The sequence below is a fragment of the Andrena cerasifolii genome, chromosome 7, assembly GCF_050908995.1.
Source record: "Andrena cerasifolii isolate SP2316 chromosome 7, iyAndCera1_principal, whole genome shotgun sequence".
In the NCBI taxonomy this organism is placed as follows: Eukaryota; Metazoa; Arthropoda; class Insecta; order Hymenoptera; family Andrenidae; genus Andrena; species Andrena cerasifolii.
Window position 1 is genome coordinate 8,634,245 of NC_135124.1, and position 21,056 is coordinate 8,655,300.

General features: G+C 43.4%; 5 protein-coding genes across 13 annotated transcripts in view; 3 read left to right on the forward strand and 2 right to left on the reverse strand.

The window, feature by feature from the left end:
• The window catches only part of LOC143371731 (ATP-binding cassette sub-family G member 1), a 228,810-nt gene extending 225,855 nt beyond the window's left edge, over positions 1 to 2,955 (forward strand). For all 4 annotated transcript variants that reach the window (XM_076817242.1, XM_076817241.1, XM_076817240.1 and 1 more), the window contains 5 exons: positions 225 to 385; positions 592 to 760; positions 833 to 933; positions 1,018 to 1,359; positions 1,437 to 2,955. In XM_076817242.1, the coding sequence (XP_076673357.1) occupies positions 225 to 385; positions 592 to 760; positions 833 to 933; positions 1,018 to 1,359; positions 1,437 to 1,595 (932 nt within the window). In that variant the 3' untranslated portion in view covers positions 1,596 to 2,955. The remainder of the gene's footprint in view (positions 1 to 224; positions 386 to 591; positions 761 to 832; positions 934 to 1,017; positions 1,360 to 1,436) is intronic.
• Positions 2,956 to 4,525: 1,570 nt separating this feature from the next.
• On the forward strand, positions 4,526 to 13,936 carry LOC143371739 (ATP-binding cassette sub-family G member 1). Of its 5 annotated transcripts, none has more exons than XM_076817297.1 (12): positions 4,526 to 4,695; positions 5,719 to 5,973; positions 9,324 to 9,441; positions 9,809 to 9,995; positions 11,012 to 11,157; positions 11,517 to 11,755; positions 11,846 to 12,048; positions 12,130 to 12,298; positions 12,661 to 12,761; positions 13,014 to 13,169; positions 13,239 to 13,479; positions 13,569 to 13,936. In XM_076817297.1, exons 2-12 carry the CDS (start codon positions 5,808 to 5,810, stop codon positions 13,739 to 13,741), a joined length of 1,899 nt encoding a protein of 632 aa, XP_076673412.1. In that variant the 5' UTR covers positions 4,526 to 4,695; positions 5,719 to 5,807; the 3' UTR covers positions 13,742 to 13,936. The 5 variants fall into 5 exon arrangements, with proteins under 5 accessions (XP_076673412.1, XP_076673411.1, XP_076673413.1 ...); XM_076817296.1 differs by lacking the exon at positions 4,526 to 4,695 and adding an exon at positions 5,447 to 5,650; XM_076817298.1 differs by lacking the exon at positions 4,526 to 4,695 and adding an exon at positions 5,447 to 5,629.
• A 1,293-nt stretch (positions 13,937 to 15,229) lies between these two features.
• LOC143371760 (ribonuclease Oy-like) lies at positions 15,230 to 16,417 on the forward strand. Its single transcript, XM_076817345.1, has 3 exons — positions 15,230 to 15,485; positions 15,578 to 16,097; positions 16,175 to 16,417. The coding sequence occupies exons 1-3, from the start codon at positions 15,430 to 15,432 to the stop codon at positions 16,337 to 16,339; spliced, it is 741 nt and encodes a 246-aa protein (XP_076673460.1). The 5' UTR covers positions 15,230 to 15,429; the 3' UTR covers positions 16,340 to 16,417.
• A 39-nt stretch (positions 16,418 to 16,456) lies between these two features.
• LOC143371755 (UBX domain-containing protein 1) lies at positions 16,457 to 19,000 on the reverse strand. Of its 2 annotated transcripts, none has more exons than XM_076817335.1 (7): positions 18,808 to 19,000; positions 18,684 to 18,737; positions 18,464 to 18,622; positions 18,166 to 18,384; positions 17,855 to 18,068; positions 17,350 to 17,530; positions 16,457 to 16,735 (listed from the first exon to the last, which is right to left on the reverse strand). In XM_076817335.1, the coding sequence occupies exons 1-7, from the start codon at positions 18,861 to 18,863 to the stop codon at positions 16,689 to 16,691; spliced, it is 930 nt and encodes a 309-aa protein (XP_076673450.1). In that variant the 5' UTR covers positions 18,864 to 19,000; the 3' UTR covers positions 16,457 to 16,688. The 2 variants fall into 2 exon arrangements, with proteins under 2 accessions (XP_076673450.1, XP_076673449.1); XM_076817334.1 differs by having other exon boundaries at positions 18,133 to 18,384; positions 18,808 to 18,996.
• Positions 19,001 to 19,177: 177 nt separating this feature from the next.
• LOC143371763 (histone H2A) lies at positions 19,178 to 20,556 on the reverse strand. Its single transcript, XM_076817349.1, has 3 exons — positions 20,396 to 20,556; positions 20,110 to 20,317; positions 19,178 to 19,763 (listed from the first exon to the last, which is right to left on the reverse strand). The coding sequence occupies exons 1-3, from the start codon at positions 20,415 to 20,417 to the stop codon at positions 19,586 to 19,588; spliced, it is 408 nt and encodes a 135-aa protein (XP_076673464.1). The 5' UTR covers positions 20,418 to 20,556; the 3' UTR covers positions 19,178 to 19,585.
• Positions 20,557 to 21,056: the final 500 nt, after the last annotated feature.

Here is a 21,056-nt window from a genome sequence, read left to right on the forward strand (position 1 = left end):
AGAATATATCTACGGAAGAAGAGTGCGAATCAAAGAGTACTTGTAGAAATCACTGTTAGTGCCAAAAATCAAATTAGCAGGTAGAACATTCTCCGAAAAAAAATTGTATTTCTTTTATTTTGGCACTTACAGTGCTTTCTACGAGGACTTTTCAATTATCGAATAAACCATACGAAACTTCTCTCCCATTTGCCGCTCTTAACTTTGCTTCTGCTTTTGCTTAGCGGACGTAGCGATACCGATCGATGGAGAGAAGAAGGACAATGCCGAAGTGGCTTTACTCGATGATTCGATCGTAGTCACGCCAGAAAGATACCCCACGTCGGAGTGCCAACAGTTCTGGATCGTTTTAAAGAGAACTTTACTTTTCAGCCGCAGAGATTGGGTGAGTTGCTGGATGCGTCTGGTTTCCAGTCAGGGCCAAAAGCTCGTCGCAAATTTTGCGAGGCGCTGTTTGCATAGATATTTATTATTATACAGTTTAGAAGCGCGGCTTTTTGGGCCCCGAACAATTTTCAAACCCGGCCCCGCAAAAGTTCACGCCGACCCTGTTTCCGTTCGTAAATTGACAGTGATCTTTATTCTTCTCAGACTCTTATGTACCTCCGACTGTTTGCGCACATCCTAGTAGGATTATTGATCGGCGCGCTTTACTACGACATCGGAAACGACGGCGCCAAAGTACTTAGCAACCTTGGCTTCCTCTTCTTCAACATGCTGTTTCTCATGTACACGTCTATGACCATCACGATCTTGTCTTGTACGTATTCCACGTCTACCTCGTTCGTTCCTCCCTAGCCAGGCTCGTATTAATTATTTTTCGTCTTTGCAGTTCCGTTAGAGCTACCAGTACTTCTAAAAGAGAACTTCAACAGATGGTATTCTCTCAAGGCCTACTACCTAGCGATCACTTTGTCGGACATACCGTTCCAGGTAAGCGCAGGAAAGATAGGACTCGTGCTCGATTACAGGAAGAGAAATATTCCATCGGGTTCATGAATAATTTCTTTTTCACAGGCAATCTTTTGCATAGTATACGTCACCATCGTGTATTTCCTGACGAGCCAGCCAACGGACGGCATGCGATTCAGTATGTTCCTGGGAGCGTGTTTATTAATATCGTTCGTGGCGCAATCAGTGGGCCTCGTCGTTGGAGCAGCGATGAACGTGCAGAACGGTGTGTTCTTAGCGCCGGTCATGTCCGTGCCGTTCCTCTTGTTCTCAGGCTTCTTCGTCAGCTTCGACGCCATTCCTGTTTACCTTCGATGGATCACTTATCTGAGCTACATCAGATACGGTTTCGAAGGGACCGCCTTGGCCACTTACTCCTTCGGCCGAGAGAAGCTTAAATGTTTCCAGGTACGGAATCCTTCGCGCCCTATTGCTCGCCTCATGTCAAGTCGAATTATTCTACACCGTTGCCTTTGATCCCTCAGGTTTACTGCCACTTTAAAAATCCGGAGACAACCTTGGAGGAGCTAGACATGCTCGATGCCGATTTTACTCTCGACATTCTTGCCCTGCTTTTGATATTCGTTGTCCTTCGAATCGCCGCCTATCTGTTCCTCCGTTGGAAACTGAAGACTGCACGATAGGCCATCGCACGGTTGCTGGGAATTTAACAATGTTCAAGCGTACAATTCTCTCTTTTGTAAACGATCGCTAAAGAATAACGGGGGACGGCGGAGCTTTCGTCGTCGTCGCGGGGCAGAGGTGCGCGATCGACGATACAATCTGTACGACAATAATCATCGATCGTCGAGCGATACTTCCCGCCCCGGGCGTTAAGTGCCGCGTTCGCGCTTGTACTCGTTAACACGTTCAATCCATAAGGTCTAAACTAAAGTAATTTATTCGTGTTCTTATTAGTTATACAAAGGGAAAACGACAACTCCGTAGTAACTATCGCGACACACTTGTCCAGGGTACTTTTTCATTTCTTTCTTATCCGTTTCTTTACTCCTTCTGTTAGGCGGTAGCACAACTTTTTAATACGCACGTAAATGCGCACGTTGATCTCGAATCGATCGCCGGTGTGCGTCGTTTCTATGTGCCGTATGTGTATCATCGCGTCTTTTAAGAGAGATAAACGGGAATAGGGGGGAGGATACGTTCGAGCGATCTTAATTTCTTGCGACTTCATTCTCTGGGAGGAATAGGAGGCCTTAATTGACAACGTTTCGCGAGCGATCACATTTTACTATCCATATATGGCTGTGAGTTTGACGAATGCAGGAGTTACGTACGACGGGTGAACGCGATGACATGCGATTGTTAATTTATACGTGGACGCGCGGTGCGATGTTGAGAATACAATGTTTATCTTGCCAGGGATTTCTAATAACGCAACGGGGACGGCCATTCTGCCGATTTTGCTTACGTAAAATTCTTACGGTTTAACGTGAGGCCATTGAAATTTTGCGCTCGTCGTAACTCTTCCAATTAACGTGTCTCTTATGCGTAATATGTATTATACCGATCGATTTGTATTTTATAAGGAGGTTCTACTTTTGTAAAAATGTGAGTCACGCGAACAAGTACGTAGGAATAGGGTACTCTAAAAGCTTTAAGGAAACAAGTTTAACACAAGGTTCCCACTCGAATCGTTATTCAGACGTCACGGTGTCGCTTTGCGGCTGTGTAACGGTAATCAAAAATACGTTTAATTCCTTCTTCTCTTGTTTCTTTTTTATATACATATATTTGTAATACTGACTCGACAAAATGATGTACTTTAACGGGGAAACATGTTTGTATCTATTTACACGAACGGGATAAATCGTAGATGCTTATACATATGAGACGTTGGCGTGATCGATTCTGATCAATATAAATATAATCTACTTTTGTAAAGCATCGCGCATTCGAGCGCGCGCGTCTGTGCTGAATTGGCATTACCTTCGTCGTGTTTTATGGCATATGTTTGTTGCGAATAAAAGTATGCTTTTCATAAAACTGGTATTAGTAAGTGATACCGAAACGATGTCTATATTATCGCCGAGGAGAAATATTACAGCCTTTCCTGCATTCTTTTGTACCACAGAAATTTATTACTCAGTCAACGAAATTCCGCAACGGTAATTGCACTTTGCATATTACATCATTTTTACGGCAATCAAAGTGCCTATTACAATAACCGATATCGCGTAACGTAACACATTTCTTCCTCGTGGAATGTGACTTAAGACGCGAGTCGCCTTCACGCATACAAAACGTAGAGATTCAGATGGAATTATCGCGCGTGAGTGCGCACAGAGAAGAAATTTATTTATATAGTGAAATATCGCAAAGCGATAAAAGGAGAATAACGCGTATGTGCAATTCGGCGAACGCGCAAAACGTGACTTGTAACCAGGGCCCGATCCTCGGGGGCGCAGGCAGGTCACCTGCCCAGCGCGGCAAAATTGGTAGAAAGGGAAAATTAAAAATTAATACAAACCAATAAAGAAGGTAAAACTTTTTGGAAACGCGGTAAAAACGTAGGTAATACATAAATTTAGTATCAGACTTATAAATTGTTTTTAAATCACCCAGATAATTACTATTAATATTGGGCTTTTGCAAGAATTAAAATTTGCTGATCATCCGATACTATTGCAGCCTAAATAAATTCACATTAATTATTTGTCATAATAAAAGATCTGATCTGATCGACATACATGTGTTTCAAGGGGACGGGAGACATTTTCAGACGATATTCTGCAAAGGTTCTAAAAACTTCCATGCACTAGCGAGCAGGCCCGCTAAATCGTGAATAGCGCGAAAAATATACATTCGCAACACATTAAGTAAATACCAAACAAGTTTTTCCAAACTGGACAATATTTTTACACTTTATTACTCTCGGGTGGGGATCGTCCCTATCGCTCCCTCTGGACCGTCCCTGGGCTTTTGTTATTCAACAAATAACTTCAAAAAATTTCTTATAATTATCTAAAATTATTTACAATTAAGTACGAAGGGCGGCAAAAATCAGTTTTTCCCAGAGCGGCGGAAGAGGTAGATCAGGCCCTGTTCGTACCTAAGTACACTTTCCTACAATTTACCACGAAATTTCACTGTACTTGTGTTTTACACTGTGACAGTAGCATCGGTATAATTTCTACACGTCTATCCCCTCTCCTTTCGATTGAACAAATATTAAAGGGCGATGTCGTGCACGGTCATCGCAAGGGAAAAACGTGTCGAGTGCGATTTCAGTGGCGGAGAAAAATAAGAGGAAAAACGAGACGTTAACGAGACGAGCAATGGCTCCCGTTCGTTTGTCTCACTCGCGCCGCCGCGAACAATGGTTGGAAATTAAAGCGTGTTCACACGCTGTCATGCCAAAGGGTTCGCGTGGGTGTAGCGTTCAGATGCAATATTTGCACCGCGGTAGAACGCACAAAAGGGAATACATTCCTGCGTAATTCGGCGACCAGAGCATGCGTGTTTGTAAAAGCGTTCGTATACAGGGAGTCGCATAGCTTGCGCGCTAGAAGGGCGAATCCGAATCAGCGCGGTCAGTATTAGGTTGATGCTCGCCGCGTGAGTACGTCGCTAGAGAACCTTTCACGTTTCCGAAATTTAATGACAAATCACTGTGTCGTACCGCGGTGACAGGTGTTCTAATCGACAGCGTGGTGCAGATACTTTGTTCCGAAGTGACAACCTGCGCATCTCTCGCATAGAGCATGGATTGGCGACACTCGTGAGGTACGTGTACAAAGCTTCCACGGAATGCCTATTTGTATCCAGTGACTTAATTGAAATTCCTGTTCTATGGTAAATGGAACGACAGTGTTGATAAATTTCGCGATAAATCTGGCCTTCTCAAACCAGATGAATCTGTGTGCTTTTATGCAGGGAGACTATAATGTATCTAATCGGTGCCTGGTTAACCCAGTGGCAGCTGATTAAACCAGTTGCTGCCTCAATTATCGCTGTGCGTAGTGTCGTCTCCGTTGACGAATGTATATACGTACAAACTTCACGTTTAATTCACTTTGTTCGTTGCGTGCAACTCTTTTTAACGTTCCATTGTCTATGCCTGCGTCGATGCATAAACCAATCCAGATAATGAACGCTTTTCAATAACAGTGGGCCACTTCCAATAGCTTGGAGAGATTAATTTCCAACGAGGCGTATCTCACAATCAGTCTTCCCACTTTCTTTGTTCTCGCTTTCCAATGCACCCCGGCGGGATAGCACTTTGATGGAACGATACGTGCTACGGACCATGCTGTCATTGTGTACACTATCGTGCTGCTGGTACAAAACACGAGCAAACGGGTACCACTCTGCGTGCATGTGTGTGTGTACAACGTCGATCAGAATAGATACCCCGGCGAAGCTACTTGACCGTCAGTCTTCTGCCGCGATCCGCCTCGTGCTGAGCTTTCTGTCGGCTCTATCTGCACACACGACTTTGTCACTCTTATCGTTGATCGTTGTCACCCCTCTGACGAAAGGGAAGCCGCGCTTTGCCTTTGAATAGCTGCGTGTAAATCGAGAAAAACTACCTCCGAGCCGCCCTGGTCATTTATTAACCCGTTTTCAATTAACTTAATCGGCACTACCGAATAGCCGTGTATCGCGCTTGCACAACGTCTTACCGCAGCTGAATTTACTGGTCCAGATCACTACCGTGGTTGGTCGCATACTTTTCTATGCAATTGATATTGCTTTTCGAGAGATCGCTCGGGTAACCGGTTCCGTTAATTTCTGTGGGGCTTTCAGCGCGGCAAATCGCTCGGGCCACGAAGAAAAGCATTCCGAGGAATGGCTGCGGCGATCCGAGCGTAGGGTTCTCGGAAGGGCAGGTCAACATGCCGTCAAAGTCGGAGTTGAAGGCAGACGAGGATGGTGTCTACAAAAGCTCGAAGCGCGAGCTTCCGCGGGACGCCGTGGCGCCCTTATCGCACCTCCAAAAAATGGTCCCTATCGATATTGAATTTAACGACCTCACTTACACTATACCCTATGGTAGAAAAGGTAAGACGCAAGTTGTACAAATCAATGGCTTAGTGCACAGATATTGTACGTACATTTTTAAAAAATTTCAGTTTTTATACGCGGTATATAAATCACATATCTTCTTCATAAATGTGTGAAAAATAATATATTTCTTCATTGGTTGCCCCTGAATCTTATGTACCATTTCATGTTTAAACCTATTTCTCTGGAAACCGCTAAAAGTTATGTGTGCGCTGAGCCATCAGAATATCGAAGCGGCATGTCCACTGTGTGACTTTGTTTGAAACTTTTCATTAACTAACACAGGAAACCTCGCGAGTGTAACAGTCTTACGAGGAAGTAGTTTGGTCGGTGCCATTGACTTTGATTATCTTGACCCAAGCGTGACTCGTATTTATGCAAAATTTAATGGTAAAACAATACCGAGCCCTACTCTGTTACACCGTCGCGCTTTTCTTTTCTCGTGCCATTAAATCTGGGATCGAATTTGTCCAAGGTATTCGCCTTAATGCGAGTGTTGATTAACACGGAAACTAAATAGGTAATCAAGTATTCATCTGACTGTTGACACCGCTTGTAATTGGCATCCTCCGCGCGCAGAAAAACCTCTGATTAATGGAACAAGGCGAGAAAAGCCGACGAAAAAAGTTCGAACAAGATTGTATCTCTGGTTGACATTGATTTGTGAATCATTCTGCTCGTTAATCACCGCGAAAAAAGGAAACGCGTTCTCCGAGCTTTGTACACTTGAAATTGCTGTAACCACTAATTACTGCCGACTTTAAAGGACACATCAGAATAATGCGTGATAAGTGAGCCTGCTGGCAATTGTGTCACGATCATTGCGAAGCATTTCCGCAGTTTTTCATGTGATCCTTGCTCGCCGAGATAATCGTTAATTATGCATAAGATGCGTTTCCGAGATTCTCGTTAGGGATGTAAAAAGTATTCCGTGCAAGATTTTCACAAGCACCGCGATTTCATAATCCATCTATTTCTAAGCAGCGAACAATTACAAGAAAACAAAGGTGCCCGAGGAGCATCGAGCAACGGAGGATGGCGCTTTAACCGAAGCACGTGGAAACGATCGTTTCTGCTTTTGATTCAGCTCTCGGCCGGTGGCTCAACCGCAGGACGCAGACGAAAGGGTCAAAAGAGAGTCGTGCCGCTGCATCGAAATCGAGACGAGCCACCCGCGATCGTGGCTGGTTATCTCTCGAATACAGAGTAGCCTCTGCCGCGGAGATGAACGGAAGGGCGAGAGGGAAAGTTTCAACCGCGAAAGCTCAAATGATTCCTGGAGCCGTAGAAGCGGTAATTGCTACGGGGACGGCGTGCGCTCTGCTTGCACAGTGGTAATTTCTGCGGAGAAGAACCGCCGGCCAATTATTCGTGGGAGATTCCCGCGAATAAGTGAAATCTTTCAAGAGTCCTCTAGCTGTGCTATAATTTTAATCGCCCTAATACCGTCATAATTCGCGGTGCTGCGCTTTCTTTCCCCACTGTAGTGCCTTCAACCTTTCTCCTCCGAGACGACTAGAAGACACACGGCTCAGTGTTTTAGACTTGCTTCACGCATCTGTATGGCAATTAGACGTTTTCAAGCGTGAAACAGACATCACTTATAAACGCAACGGGGAGAGCGATTTTTTTTCTTCAGAAGAACCGTAGTATTCTTTAATCGTCGTCAGGGAAAATGAAAGTAGAATGCAACTGCTTCGCGACGTCAACAGTCGCGCTGCACAAAATCGTTTCTCGGAACCGAAGGAAAGAACACATCTCGACGCCCGCGATAATATGTACATTTCTTTTTACGTAGATAATAATATCCCCCGGGCGATGAATCAACAGGTGAACGGCACGGGGAACGTCATCGATCCTTTAGAATACCCCGAGTTCGGGAGAGGAATGAAACGTGCCAACGTTTCGTGCAGGCCCATATTTATGGGGGGATCGATGCTACACTTGCCGGAGGCAGCGCGGATACTGGGGAGGTTCACCGCGATCGATAAAAACGCTGAGTTCCAAAACACCAGCGGCAATATTCTCCCGTGGCGTATTTACGTTAACGCCCGAAAGCGCGATGAATACGCTGAATATTTAGTTGCGCAAACAATACGATTACCATGTAGGGGAAGCGTTAAACTTATTCGGTAGTCGCATGACGCTTTATCCACGCAGCTGATAGTGCGTGGTGCTTCGTTTGAAATGTTATAAAAAAACCGTCGCGAGCTAGCGTGTTTTAGAATTGATTAAATCTAATGCGAGTCCGCTCGGTGTTTTTCCGTGGCTCTTTAATCCCGGGAGATGATAATTATGAATGACCCAGATGCATAACACGGTGCATTTTATAAGAAATGTTTACATCGATAATGTTACTGGCTCGAAAGTGATTTTAAGGGGTGCCTGCGGTTAGGTCTGGGTTAGATGATAATTATTAATCACCCAGATGCATAACACGGAGCATTTTGTAAGAAATGTTTACATCGATAATGTTACAGGCTCGAAAGTAATTTTAAGGGGAGTCTGGGTTCGGTCTGGGTTAGGTCTGGGTTAGATGATAATTATTAATCACCCAGATGCATAACACGGAGTATTTTGTAAGAAATGTTTACATCGATAATGTTACAGGCTCGAAAGTAATTTTAAGGGGAGTCTGGGTTCGGTCTGGGTTAGATGATAATTATTAATCACCCAGATGCATAACACGGAGTATTTTGTAAGAAATGTTTTCATCGATAATGTTACAGGCTCGAAAGTAATTTTAAGGGGAGTCTGGGTTCGGTCTGGGTTAGGTCTGGGTTAGATGATAATTATTAATCACCCAGATGCATAACACGGAGTATTTTGTAAGAAATGTTTTCATCGATAATGTTACAGGCTCGAAAGTAATTTTAAGGGGAGTCTGGGTTCGGTCTGGGTTAGATGATAATTATTAATCACCCAGATGCATAACACGGAGTATTTTGTAAGAAATGTTTACATCGATAATGTTACAGGCTCGAAAGTAATTTTAAGGGGAGTCTGGGTTCGGTCTGGGTTAGATGATAATTATTAATCACCCAGATGCATAACACGGAGTATTTTGTAAGAAATGTTTACATCGATAATGTTACAGGCTCGAAAGTAATTTTAAGGGGAGTCTGGGTTCGGTCTGGGTTAGGTCTGGGTTAGATGATAATTATTAATCACCCAGATGCATAACACGGAGTATTTTGTAAGAAATGTTTACATCGATAATGTTACTGGCTCGAAAGTGATTTTAAGAGGTGTCTGCGGTTAGGTCTGGGTCAGATGATAATTATTAATCACCCAGATGCATAACACGAAGCATTCTGTATGAAATGTTTACATCGATAATGTTACAGGCTCGAACGTGATTTTAAGGGGAGTCTGCGGGCAATTCAAATCCGGGCAGCTGACTGGCATCCTGGGTCCTTCCGGGGCCGGCAAGTCCAGCCTGTTGAACATCCTTGCGGGATACAAGTAAGACATTGGCGAGACAATTCTGCTGCTGCGCCTGTACCTCGCAAGTATAGAGTTGAAATCAATTAAATTGCCTCGTCAGAAACGCGCAGATATCGCCCGCCTCCTATCGCCGCGACTGTCGCCGAATCACGCTTCTCCGAAAACAAGAACTGCGCGATCGATGATCGCTGACCTCGCGACCTACGGCAAGTAGGCGGAAGCAACGCCTAAGCCGGAGTTAACACGATTCCTCACATCCAGTCGATCGATAGACTAAAAGTGATTACACGGTCTATCGCGGTGGCGTGATTCAAGTCTTTCCACGATCCGTGTCGGACCGGTAAAGATTCCTGTTGCCTTTGGCTGACATAGAAATCATTTTCAGATCGGCGGGCGTTACTGGACACATAAATATTAATGGGCAAACGCAGAGCGTGGAGTATTTAAAGAAGATATCATGCTACATCATGCAAGAGGATCTTCTTCAGCCGAGACTGACGGTCCTCGAGGCAATGCAATTTGCCGTGGACTTGAAGCTTGGCAGTGTCTCGCAAGAAGCGAAGCATGCCGCTGTAGGTATATTCTTCTTCCCAGAGCACTTCGTGCGCGAAGTCGTTGCTTTGGTAATAACGCTCGAAGTCCGTGAAGACGGAGTTGTTCGATTTTTAAACGCGATAACTGTGCGCAGCATCGGGCTAGGCCGGAGGTGCGCAAAGAAGAAAGGGCACGAATGCTGAATTTGCATCACGCGCCCCCATTTGTATTCCCGATGCGCGCCACCGGGCACGGAGGATCGTAAAGGGAAGGAAGCGCGTTTCAGTGTGTTTCCATCCACTTTCGAAGAATCCCTTCGGCTCTTGCGCAACTGCTGTTGGCTCGATGTCTGCATATTTTCTACTTGTAACTAACCTACGATAGCTCGGCTCGTGACTCGTGACCCCTCTTTTATCTTTCTCGAAGCTTTAGCGACCGCGTTTCCTTCAATGCTTTTCCAACGAGCTTCTCGTGCTAGTGGCGAAGAGGGTGTTACGAAGTGAAATGGGATGGAAGCCTTCGAGTTTAGCAATTACACTTTTATTTCAAACAAGCAACTTTAATGACAGAATACATTTAATTACATAAATCAGAAAGGGACAAGAGTATCCGCGAATACTCTGCTGCGCGTGAGTAACTTTAATAATAATGACTGCTCGCTTAGTGTCACGTTTTGGAACCGACTGCTCTTGTTTTTGGGGTCCTATCGGGGGTCCTGATGAGCAGTTGCTGCCTAGGTCCCATTATAAAAACAATTGATTAGGTATAGGTATCCAAACACTACATTTTTTTCGTACTATTACAATCAGTCCGTTATTAGTAAACTACCCCTTCATGTTCCCAAAATAATGGGCCCCTGCCCAGAAGGCCCCCCTAGGGCCCTATCTTTAAAAAATTATGATTTTAACCAAACACTGTAGGTATTTTTTCTGTACTACTACACTTAGCACAGTTTTAGTAAACAAGGGGCTGAGTCCTGAAAGCGTAGTCAGCTTTGCGCGCGGCGATAAGAATAACTTTTAACCGTGATAATTTATAATTCGTCCGATTTCAGGTGAAAGAAATTCTGCACGTGTTACGATTAGACGGCGCGAAGAACACCATTACCGAAAGTCTATCCGGTGGCGAGAAGAAGAGACTTTCGATTGCCTTGGAACTTGTGAACAACCCTCCGATTATATTTCTAGACGAACCAACCACGTGAGTACTCGATGCATTAGAAAGTAATCTCAGTATGGGGTGTCCGAGTACCAGGAATTTACGAGCTGAGCTGAAATCGGCTCGAGCAATCGAGCCTACTCGATCGTTTGAATTTTCCGAGCTGTACTTGAAGAACTCAAACGCCTCGAATACTCGAGCCCCAGTAAGACTTCGGATTACTTTAATTTTCGAATTACTCGAATATTTTTATGTATTTAATATATCAAATACTACTCCAAGCCGCTAGTAATACTAGAAGTAATTCGAGCAATTCGAAAATTTTCCACCGGAGAATTTACCTCCAAGCAATGGCGCGCTCAGGATTTAATCTCTGTCATTGATTCGTTGAACGATTCCAGAGGGTTGGACGAAATATCGGCCGCGCAGTGCATCGACCTACTCGAGTGCCTGGCACGATTAGGCAGGACTGTAATTTGCTCGCTTCACACGCCGAGCGCGAGCATTTTCGCGAAATTAGACCACATCTACGTTGTGGCCACCGGGCAGTGCGTTTACAGAAGCACCGTGAACAATCTGGTGCCGTTCTTGCAGCAGGTTGGCATCGAATGCCCGAAGCATTATAACCCTGCCGATTTTGGTAAGTACCTAGATGTCACAGATTTGGAAGGATACACCGAGCCGCTTAAAAGGAACAGGCGTCGCCCACGAGCTATTGTAATCGTTACAGTGATAGAAGTATCAGCGGGTGAATACGGCTCGGAATGGGTAAGTCGGATGATCAGCTTCGCAGACACGGAACTGCCGATCGTTCCTACCTCTCGGTCGACCAGGCCCGAGTTCCGAGTGTCGAAAGAGATACCGAAAGTGTCGTGGTGCGATCAATTCGTCGTTCTGTCCAGGAGGATGGTACTGCAGCTGTACAGAAACAGGGTGCGAAGAATCGACTCGCATTATTACAAGCTCGCAATAGTTTCGCGGAGAGTAACTTAACGAATGTTTATTCTTTCGCAGAGCTACATCTATCTGAAAATAGGTCTGCACATATTCCTCGGCTTCATCATTGGCGCATTGTTCCTAAACGTCGGAAATGACGGATCGAAGACTCTCTTCAATTTCGGCTTCTGTTTCGCCTGTTTGATACTTCTTCTCTACGTACCTATGTTACCAGTATTGCTACACTGTAAGAAAAGTATAATTATGCGAGGGAGAATCTACGATCTCGTGAAACGAATTCTCTCTAACATCACCAAGCGGACGTTCATACTATAGAAAGTATAAAGCTCATAGATGAATCACTGAACAATCGTACAAGCGATATTAGAAGAAGGAAAAAGGAAATTAATGTCACCGCGACTGAAGCGATTCAAGAGCTTTGTAAACAGAAAGAAAAACTGGATTTTATTCTTTAAATAAATTTGCATTAAAAGTATTTTTATCCGTTCAACTCGGCTCTCCCCAAGATTAAATCTTGAGTGCGCCACTGGTATATGCTATCATTCCCGCGCTTCCATATTGTCGCTTACGTTAATGTTTGAATTACAGTTCCCTCGGAAGTACAGCTGGTTAAACGAGAATATTTCAACAGATGGTACGACCTGAGCTCCTACTACTGTGCATTCACCGTAATTAATATACCCGTGCAGGTGAGACGGCAGTTCCCCTAGTGCCGGACATTTAAGGTTTTTTCTCAATTAAAAACGAAGAAATAATATTAAATCAACCTCCTTAGTTGTGCTCTACGGTTTACGCGGAATAACGGCTCGGTAGCGTTTCAAATATTACAGATATGGCTAATGTCCGGTATTAGGTATTATATCAAATAGGATTCCCCCTTAAGGGAACTCTCCCGCATACAGTGCCCGATGCTACAATGAACATTTCTCCTTATTTCGTAGATATTAGTATCGACGATATATTTATCAATGGTGTACGTGATCACGGGGCAACCTCTGGAGTTCTTTAGATGCACGATGTTCTTTAGCATCTGCTTTATATGCATGTTCATAGCGGAGAGTATGGCGCTGGCTGTAGCCAGTATCTTGAACATAGTGGTACGTTTCAATTATCAAGCTTTGCTCGTGAATTTATTTGCAGTATCTAAATGTGAATTTATGTTTCAGAATGGTACGTTCGTTGGGCCTGCGCTCAGTGTACCTTTAATGTTGTTCGCGGTACAGGGACTGGGCGAGACGCAAACTCTACCTATTTATCGCAAACTGATAATGTACGTGAGTTACATTCGGTACGGTTTAGAAGGTCTCGTAACCGCCTTGTACGGTTTCAATAGGGAGAAGTTGTACTGCCCACCCGAAGAGATATTCTGCGAGTTTGGAGCACCTCGGCAAATCTTGCAAACCATGCGTAAGAAACTTTGAATATAATTGACGATAACCGAATGGAGGAAATATACCTTTTTCAAGTGAATAATCATGCTTGAACTTTCGTTTCAGAAATGGAGCACGTGGTGTTCTGGGTAGATCTCGTCGCCCTTATAGCCATTCTTATTTTCTTAAAAATTCTCACCTACTATTTATTGCGACAGAGGCTTAAGCCGAACAGGACGTTCCAGGCACTTCATCTGATAGGAAGACTAGTGAAGAGTCACTTCAATGTTGATAATTAGAAACCTAATTTCACTGTTCCCTAGACAAACGCGAATGAAATACTGGATGGAGCAAAAAACTCATCTTTTATATTTAATTATATTTAATTAATTCCAAATAAAAAAAACGAAACTCCGCAGACGTTACGTGTGAAATGTGTCAGCTGTCTTCGGCGATTCCTGCAATACAGTTGAACAAAGTTTTAGTTACGTAAACAGTTTTAAATTTCATTTACCCAAAAGTGAAGTAGCTCCCATTTTATGGCCGGTGGTGGATTTAAGAGAACAGGCCCAGGTGGAAAACATTCTGAGGAGGCCATTTTTTGGGGAAAATGAAGAGGTAGTTAACTAAAAACAAGCCAAGTGTAGTAATACGAAAAAATGTTGGGTTTAGATACCTATACCTAATCATAATTTTTTTTGGGGGGGGGGGGGGTGAGGCCCTACCGGGGCCTTCTGTGCAGACGCCTGGGCGGCAATTGCTCATCAGCCGCCCTGTTAAATCCGCCACTGGCTATGGCAGAATAAACATCGAGTCAGCTCTATGATACTAAATTATATTTCATCTATAATTAGGAGCTAGTGTCGAGGACAAAAATGTAATTTGTGTGGGGATCATTTATCGAAATGACACTTTCGTTCACCAGTCATGACGAACGCAAAAATGATCGAGGAAAGGGTTCGAGCTCAAGAAGTTGGAAATATATTCCTACGACACTGCTGTATTACTTTGATGCAATTTTCACATCGATGCAATTAGATTACTGTAAACCAGATAAAACCGCCGCGCGATTTCCGTGCAGTTGCACTAATCAGCGATATCGAATCAAAGTAGATTTTTCGAATTTTCTGTTTCAATTATAGAATCGAATGTGGTGGCGGCACCTAGCGTCGATAGTCCGATCTTGAGTGCATACCATTTTTATGCGAGCATGTTGGGTTGCATACAGAAAGGATGATTAAAGCACAAAGAGCAATGAATCTAATCTAAGAAAACGAGTAGTACATTTAGAATCTATGTAGACAAAATATTTATTCGCATCGCTACTCGCGTCCATGAAGTACAAATATTTGACTATGTAATATAAATAATAGTGTAGTCGCTTAAGTAATTGATGTAACGTGATGTGTATCAACACACGCAATCCATTCAGGTGCAAACTATAAGAAGGTAGATGATAATTCCAAGGTTTTTCTGATAATTCCAGACACAGTCGGCACGTGTCTGCTTGTAGGTCCCCTTCGTTAACGCAAATACTGGCTCCGAAATCTTTGATAGGATAAACAATTAATAAATCATTTAAAAGTAAACTGCATTTTTGAGATATCTTTGAGGAAGAAAATTGTCAGATAATGAGACGATTAACGATATCTCTTCTTGTCTCGTTACGGGAAATGTTACATACCAAGGCAAGCTAACAAGATAAATGATACTTCTTTCAAATTCTCATTCTTTTATCTATCTACAGTATCTACTATGGAGGCTGACGTTCAGCGTTGGATAAGGATAAAGCAATTCGAGTCTTTTGTGTTAACTGCTCCACGAAAGTAGTTGCAGGCGGTCAGGTATATGACCATCTGTTGCGGAGCGTGACTGGAAGTGGTGGGGCGATGTTCATAAAACGCGTTGAGAGGATAGAGCTGACTCAGTTGAACCGGGCGTTGAGCGTGCGAAAATTCGAACTCTCGAGAAGCCTCATCCTTCAAAGATGCTTCACTACAGTACTATAGGCTTGTTTTTACTTTTCGTCCCTGCGCTGAATGGGTAAGTGAAGACGTTTGGTTCTTGAACCAGTGCTTCTTTTTCAATTAAACAATACAGATTTGCTTATTTAAAAAAAAAATCTAACATCGTAGACTAGCGACAGCGGCTTCCAATGATTTCGACGTTTTAATTTTCACTCAACGTTGGCCGAAAACTGTTTGCTACATATGGAAAGAAAGCTCAGTGACTCATACTTGTTCGTTACCAAAGGATGACGAGGAATGGACCATTCACGGTATTTGGCCGTCTCAGTACAACAAAGTGGGACCACAGTTTTGTAAACCCTCTGTACCGTTTAATCCCACCGCGTTACAACCCGTGGAGGGGCAACTGAAAGAGAAATGGATAGACATAGAATACGGGACAGAGTCTTACTCGCTCTGGAAGCACGAATGGGAGAAGCACGGAACTTGTGCGGCAGTGTTGGAGCCACTGAACACTGAAGTGAAGTATTTCAAAGAGGGTCTAGCTTTGCTAGATCGATACGATATGAAAAACGTGCTGGCACGAGCGCGCATCTTACCTGGAGGAACGTACACAGCAACTGATATCTTGAACGGAGTTCATCGAGTACTAGGCAAAGAAGCTCAGATAACGTGTAGAACAGACAAGGTAAGAATCCCATGAAATTTATATTAATATATTACTGTAGAAATGGATTTATACAGCTACTATTCAACTCGTTTCAGCACTCTAGAAAGTCATACATATTCGAAATACGAATATGTTTCGACAAAACGTTACAGTTAACCGATTGTAATGGAATCTACGAATTCCCCACGAACTGTGATCCTCATCAGAATGTGATATATCCGGGTACAGTACCTGGAAATTATTTCGTAGCACAATCATAATTGTATTATAAATGAACTTCTGTGTAGAAAGCTTACAAAGACTCTGGCAGAATGGAAATAAATTGCAGCACACCATAATTACTAATCTCTCTAAGTGGGCAAATGATCGGACGAAAGTTTATATTAGTTTTAAGTGTATATTTTTTTCCTCCATTTTTACAAATTATATCATTTTTTAAAAACAAGTGTGATAAAAACATGCACTCCTTGTAAACTACAAACGGAGAATATTTGCGCATAAAAATGTTGCCTTCTTCATGAACAGCGTGTTGGACATTGTACATTGATACATTAGCTTACAAGTCATATTACTGATGGCATGGCAAGTAGTAATCAATATTAATAAACACTACTCCACTTTCTTCTGAACGATTACAACTGCGGATGGTGTTAAGCCTGAAACCACGAAACTCGTAACTATCGAGCGATCGGACTTTGTTCCATTCAACACACGATCATTAAAGCACTTTGCTATCAGGGATATACACGCGCCACTCGGAATCAAAACAATCGACGCGGATCGTTCTAGCGACAATGGCATAGATCAGGGTTGACTAACTGGTGGCTCCTCGAAATCCTCCCTCTTTCCTTCTCTTTTCGACTACGATCGTCAGAGTCTAGTAGGTATGGAGGGGGCCGTTCAGCGTGGCAGCAAGGCGGAGGTGCCCCCGGTGGCTCGCGGACCACCAGTTAGTCAACCCTGACATAGATAGATACCATGATCTATAACAGGCCTGCCCTTTACGATGCAAATACCTCCTGAAGTTTTGGGACCCGGGCAACAGCCGAGCGCGGGACTGTTACGTTGCTAACCACAGCATGGGCTGCGGGAGAATTGCATGAGTGTGCAGCCGTCCATGCAGGCTCGTACATGGACGCACACTCATGCAGTTCTCTCACAGCTCTCGCAACGGGTAGCATTCGAACAGTTACGCGCCCGACTGTTGCCCGGGTCTCAGAACTTCAGGAGGTATTTGCACCGTAAAGGGCAGGCCTAATCTATAACATACCTAAGACATCTAATGGAGTGTTATAATCTTCTTCTGTGAAAATTTTCTTTGGGAAGTTCGTCATTAAGTTAAATGGACCGACTGTGTCTGTCCTGTTAATTTCAATGAACAATCTCACGGTAGATAATTGCTCTTTACTTCCGAAACTTTGCGTTAATGTTTGTCCATTGGTAAGTCTAATCTGAAATATTAAACATTGTTGTTTCATACAGGGTGCTACTCTAGATATAGTCGATACTATAGGGGGTGATTATACAGACGAAAATCAAGAGTGACGAAATCGCGGTAGAGGCTTCGTTTTCGAGAATATTCACTTTGAATTTCAGCTAAATACGCGTGCACCGTAGGCGCCTGAGGGGAAGGCGTATTTAGCTGAAGTTCAAAGGGAATGTTCTCGAAAACGAAGCCTCTACCGGCGATTCCGTCACTCCTGATTTTCGTATTATCTTCCGAGAGTATTGACTGTAGGTAGAATAACACCCTGTGTAAATGTACAGTATTTTACCTGTAGCTTTGTTTCATTGTAATCTTTCCTGTGAAGCACCGTGGAAGACGAAGGTGCAGCCGAAGGTCCGATAGGCTTTTCGCTATCAGCTTTAGCACGCCTGGCAGCTTTGTCAGCTTCGATTTGGGCTCTTACCCTCTGCCACGCCTGTTTTTCTTCCTCTTTCTCACGCTTTCTTTCCTCCATGAGCTTCTTCATTTCTAACTGTTCTAACCTACGATCAAGGTGTACAAATAAACATAATTGTATTATGCTTCATTGGACAACAGATAGCTTACTTTCTCCTAGCTTTAGCCATTTCTTTCCCTGACCGTATTCTATTCTTCTCCCTTTCGTAAGCATCCTGCTTCTCCTGCTCCTCGCGCTCTTTATTCTTTTGCTTTAGCTTCTCCGTTATTATTCGCAACTGCTCCTTCTTCTCCTCCTCTGTGAGAGGCTTCTTCTCTTCCGTGCTCTCGGAGAATTTGTCGTGCCCAGACTTTGTCGCATGGAATTCAACCTCCAAGTTAGTCTTAAACAGTTTCCCGCATCTGAAGACACGCGCATCGACCGAAAGCTTTACATTGGAAATTCTACGAGTGTTAATGCGCGCTAGCGAAATGTATGTACATGTCACATTTGGTGGACTTGGCAGCGTCGGTAGTGGACACTTGGTCACCGGCGTTAGCAGTGCTGTCGTGAGCCGGGGTCTGAGCAATTGACGTTGGGGCACTTTCAGCGATCGGTGGCTCAAGCGATGGTTCTGCGTCATCTGAATGAGCCAAGAGCCTAAAATGAAAATTAAGATTGGCATCAGACGACGAGAATGAAGCCACGGCCTTTCTCGTACCATTCCATTGCCGGAACAACACCTTTGTTTCCAGTGATCTCTAAGGCCTTCTCTCTGAAACAATATACATAATAAAATATTAAAGGTTAGACATGCCGCTCGGCGAATCGTCAAAGACCCTTACGCCTTAGACAAGCTGAAACCCATATCGACTAGCATATTTATATCGGTGGACGACATTTTACGCTAATTCTTATAAACCTTTCGCGAATACTTCACGCCTACTATACACTATTCAATAACCGAGCGGTCAAAAACTAAACGTCACGTCGAACCGACGCGCTACCTACACCGGTTTACACGCTCACGTTGCACTACTCCGCCAACGATCGTCCTGTGACCTGTCTTATCGCGGACTGTTTACAATTTTAAATTTCAGAGCCAACAATCCGTTCGCCATCGCACGACAACGCGTTCTTCTTACCGAATTTCCGGAGCATAGAATAAATACACACATTGGGAAGCAATCATCTTTAAAATATAACAATGCATGGTTAAGAGTAATCATGGTTTATTTTCACTCTAAATATTGTTTACAGTCAACAAAAACTATTTAACCTGCCATAATTACTATCCATTCTTACAAGTCATAAAAGTATAATATAATTGGAACAAACGAGTCGATATATTAATGGAAATGGACACTTAAATATTAGAACTTATATTTAAATACATTAGAAACTTATCTCAAGCAATAACGCGATATACACCGCTGCAAAACTCGAAGGAGGATTGTTGTTTGGTAATGGAACGGTAGATCGCATTGCTGATTGAGATAACTTTACAATGCACATGATTGGAATCGTGATAATAATGCCATACATTCTAATTATTTTCTTTTTGTAAAGATCGAAGAAACTGGGGTGTAGTTCTAAGGTACTGTTAAGTTAGAAAGGTTATTTTTAATATTCCTGGGATGCTTTGTCGCCTTTCCCTGATCCGCTGGTACCAGTCTTCTTCGGCAAAAGAACAGCCTGGATGTTAGGCAGTACACCACCCTGGGCGATGGTTACACCCGAAAGCAATTTGTTTAACTCTTCGTCATTGCGGATGGCTAACTGTAAATGACGTGGGATTATCCTGGAAAAACAGAATTCTTATTGACTTTGGAGGTCGCTGCTTCGCCGCACGTACACAAGTACAATTAAATTAAAGGTGAACTTCCTTTGTTCCAGAGATTACAGTAAACAGACTTCTACTTCGATACAATCTACGAAAGTTACATATCTACGGATAAAGTTAAGAAAAAATAGCAGTTGACTATTTTTCTCATGCTGAACAGAATTGTTTAATACATCGAAGTTTAATGAATTCTTCCTATAATACGACATTATTTATTAATTATTAACGTTATTAAATGTATTTGCAATAATGGGAGGAAGGGGTGCGGGGAAAGTGAGAGAAAGAAAGGGACTGCTGTACCAACCTTGTCTTCTTGTTGTCTCTTGCGGCGTTTCCGGCTAACTCCAGCACTTCAGCTGCCAAATATTCCATTACGGCGGCTAAGTAGACCGGTGCTCCAGCTCCGACTCGTTCCGCATAATTCCCTTTTCTTAGAAGACGATGGATTCTTCCGACAGGGAATTGCAGCCCTGCCCTACTGCTGCGGGTCTTCGCCTTTCCTTTGGTCTTTCCTGCAAAACCGTAAACGATTCCCGTGTTTTCCGATAGCTCGCAGCCTCGCATCTCGGCGAAAGAAACCCGATACTTACCACCCTTGCCGCGGCCTGACATCTTTTACAGAATTCTATCGAAACTTTCTTGCAACACGAGCGACGAGCACGACTTTCTCCTAGCCACAGCTAGCAACGAATGAACCTCTACCCTCCTCAACGATGGTTATGCGTATGTACGTCAGATATTTTGGCGGCGACAGTGAGGTCGGCGCTCGTTTGCGCGGGAACGTTGTTTCTACTTCAACGATACTTGTGGCGCCGTACTCGTGACAGTAAAATCCCTAGCTGCGCCCGCAGATTATTTCGAACAAATTCCTCTGTCCTAAGTTTTAAGCTGCGAATTAACGTTCAGAATTAAATGTTATCAAAGGGAAATGTCCAATTTAGAATGTTCAAGAATTAACTATCTCGGTTTTCCTCTTCCAATATTTCGTAACAAAATCGATTGTGTGTAAAGCCTGCCAGAAAATAAATGCGAAACGATATCCGGAAGGAAACGAGATTGAGGGCGGTATTCTCAATCGCAACTTATTCTTAAGCAAATGCTTAAGCATTCGGTATCCTTTACTAGCTACTAGGTTAGTAGAGGATGCCACATGCTTAAGCATTTGCTTGAGAATAAGTAGCGCCTGGGAATACCGCCCTGAGTCCCGTTCAATGTAAGCAAGGGGTAAACGAATTTGTTTCTTTATGAATT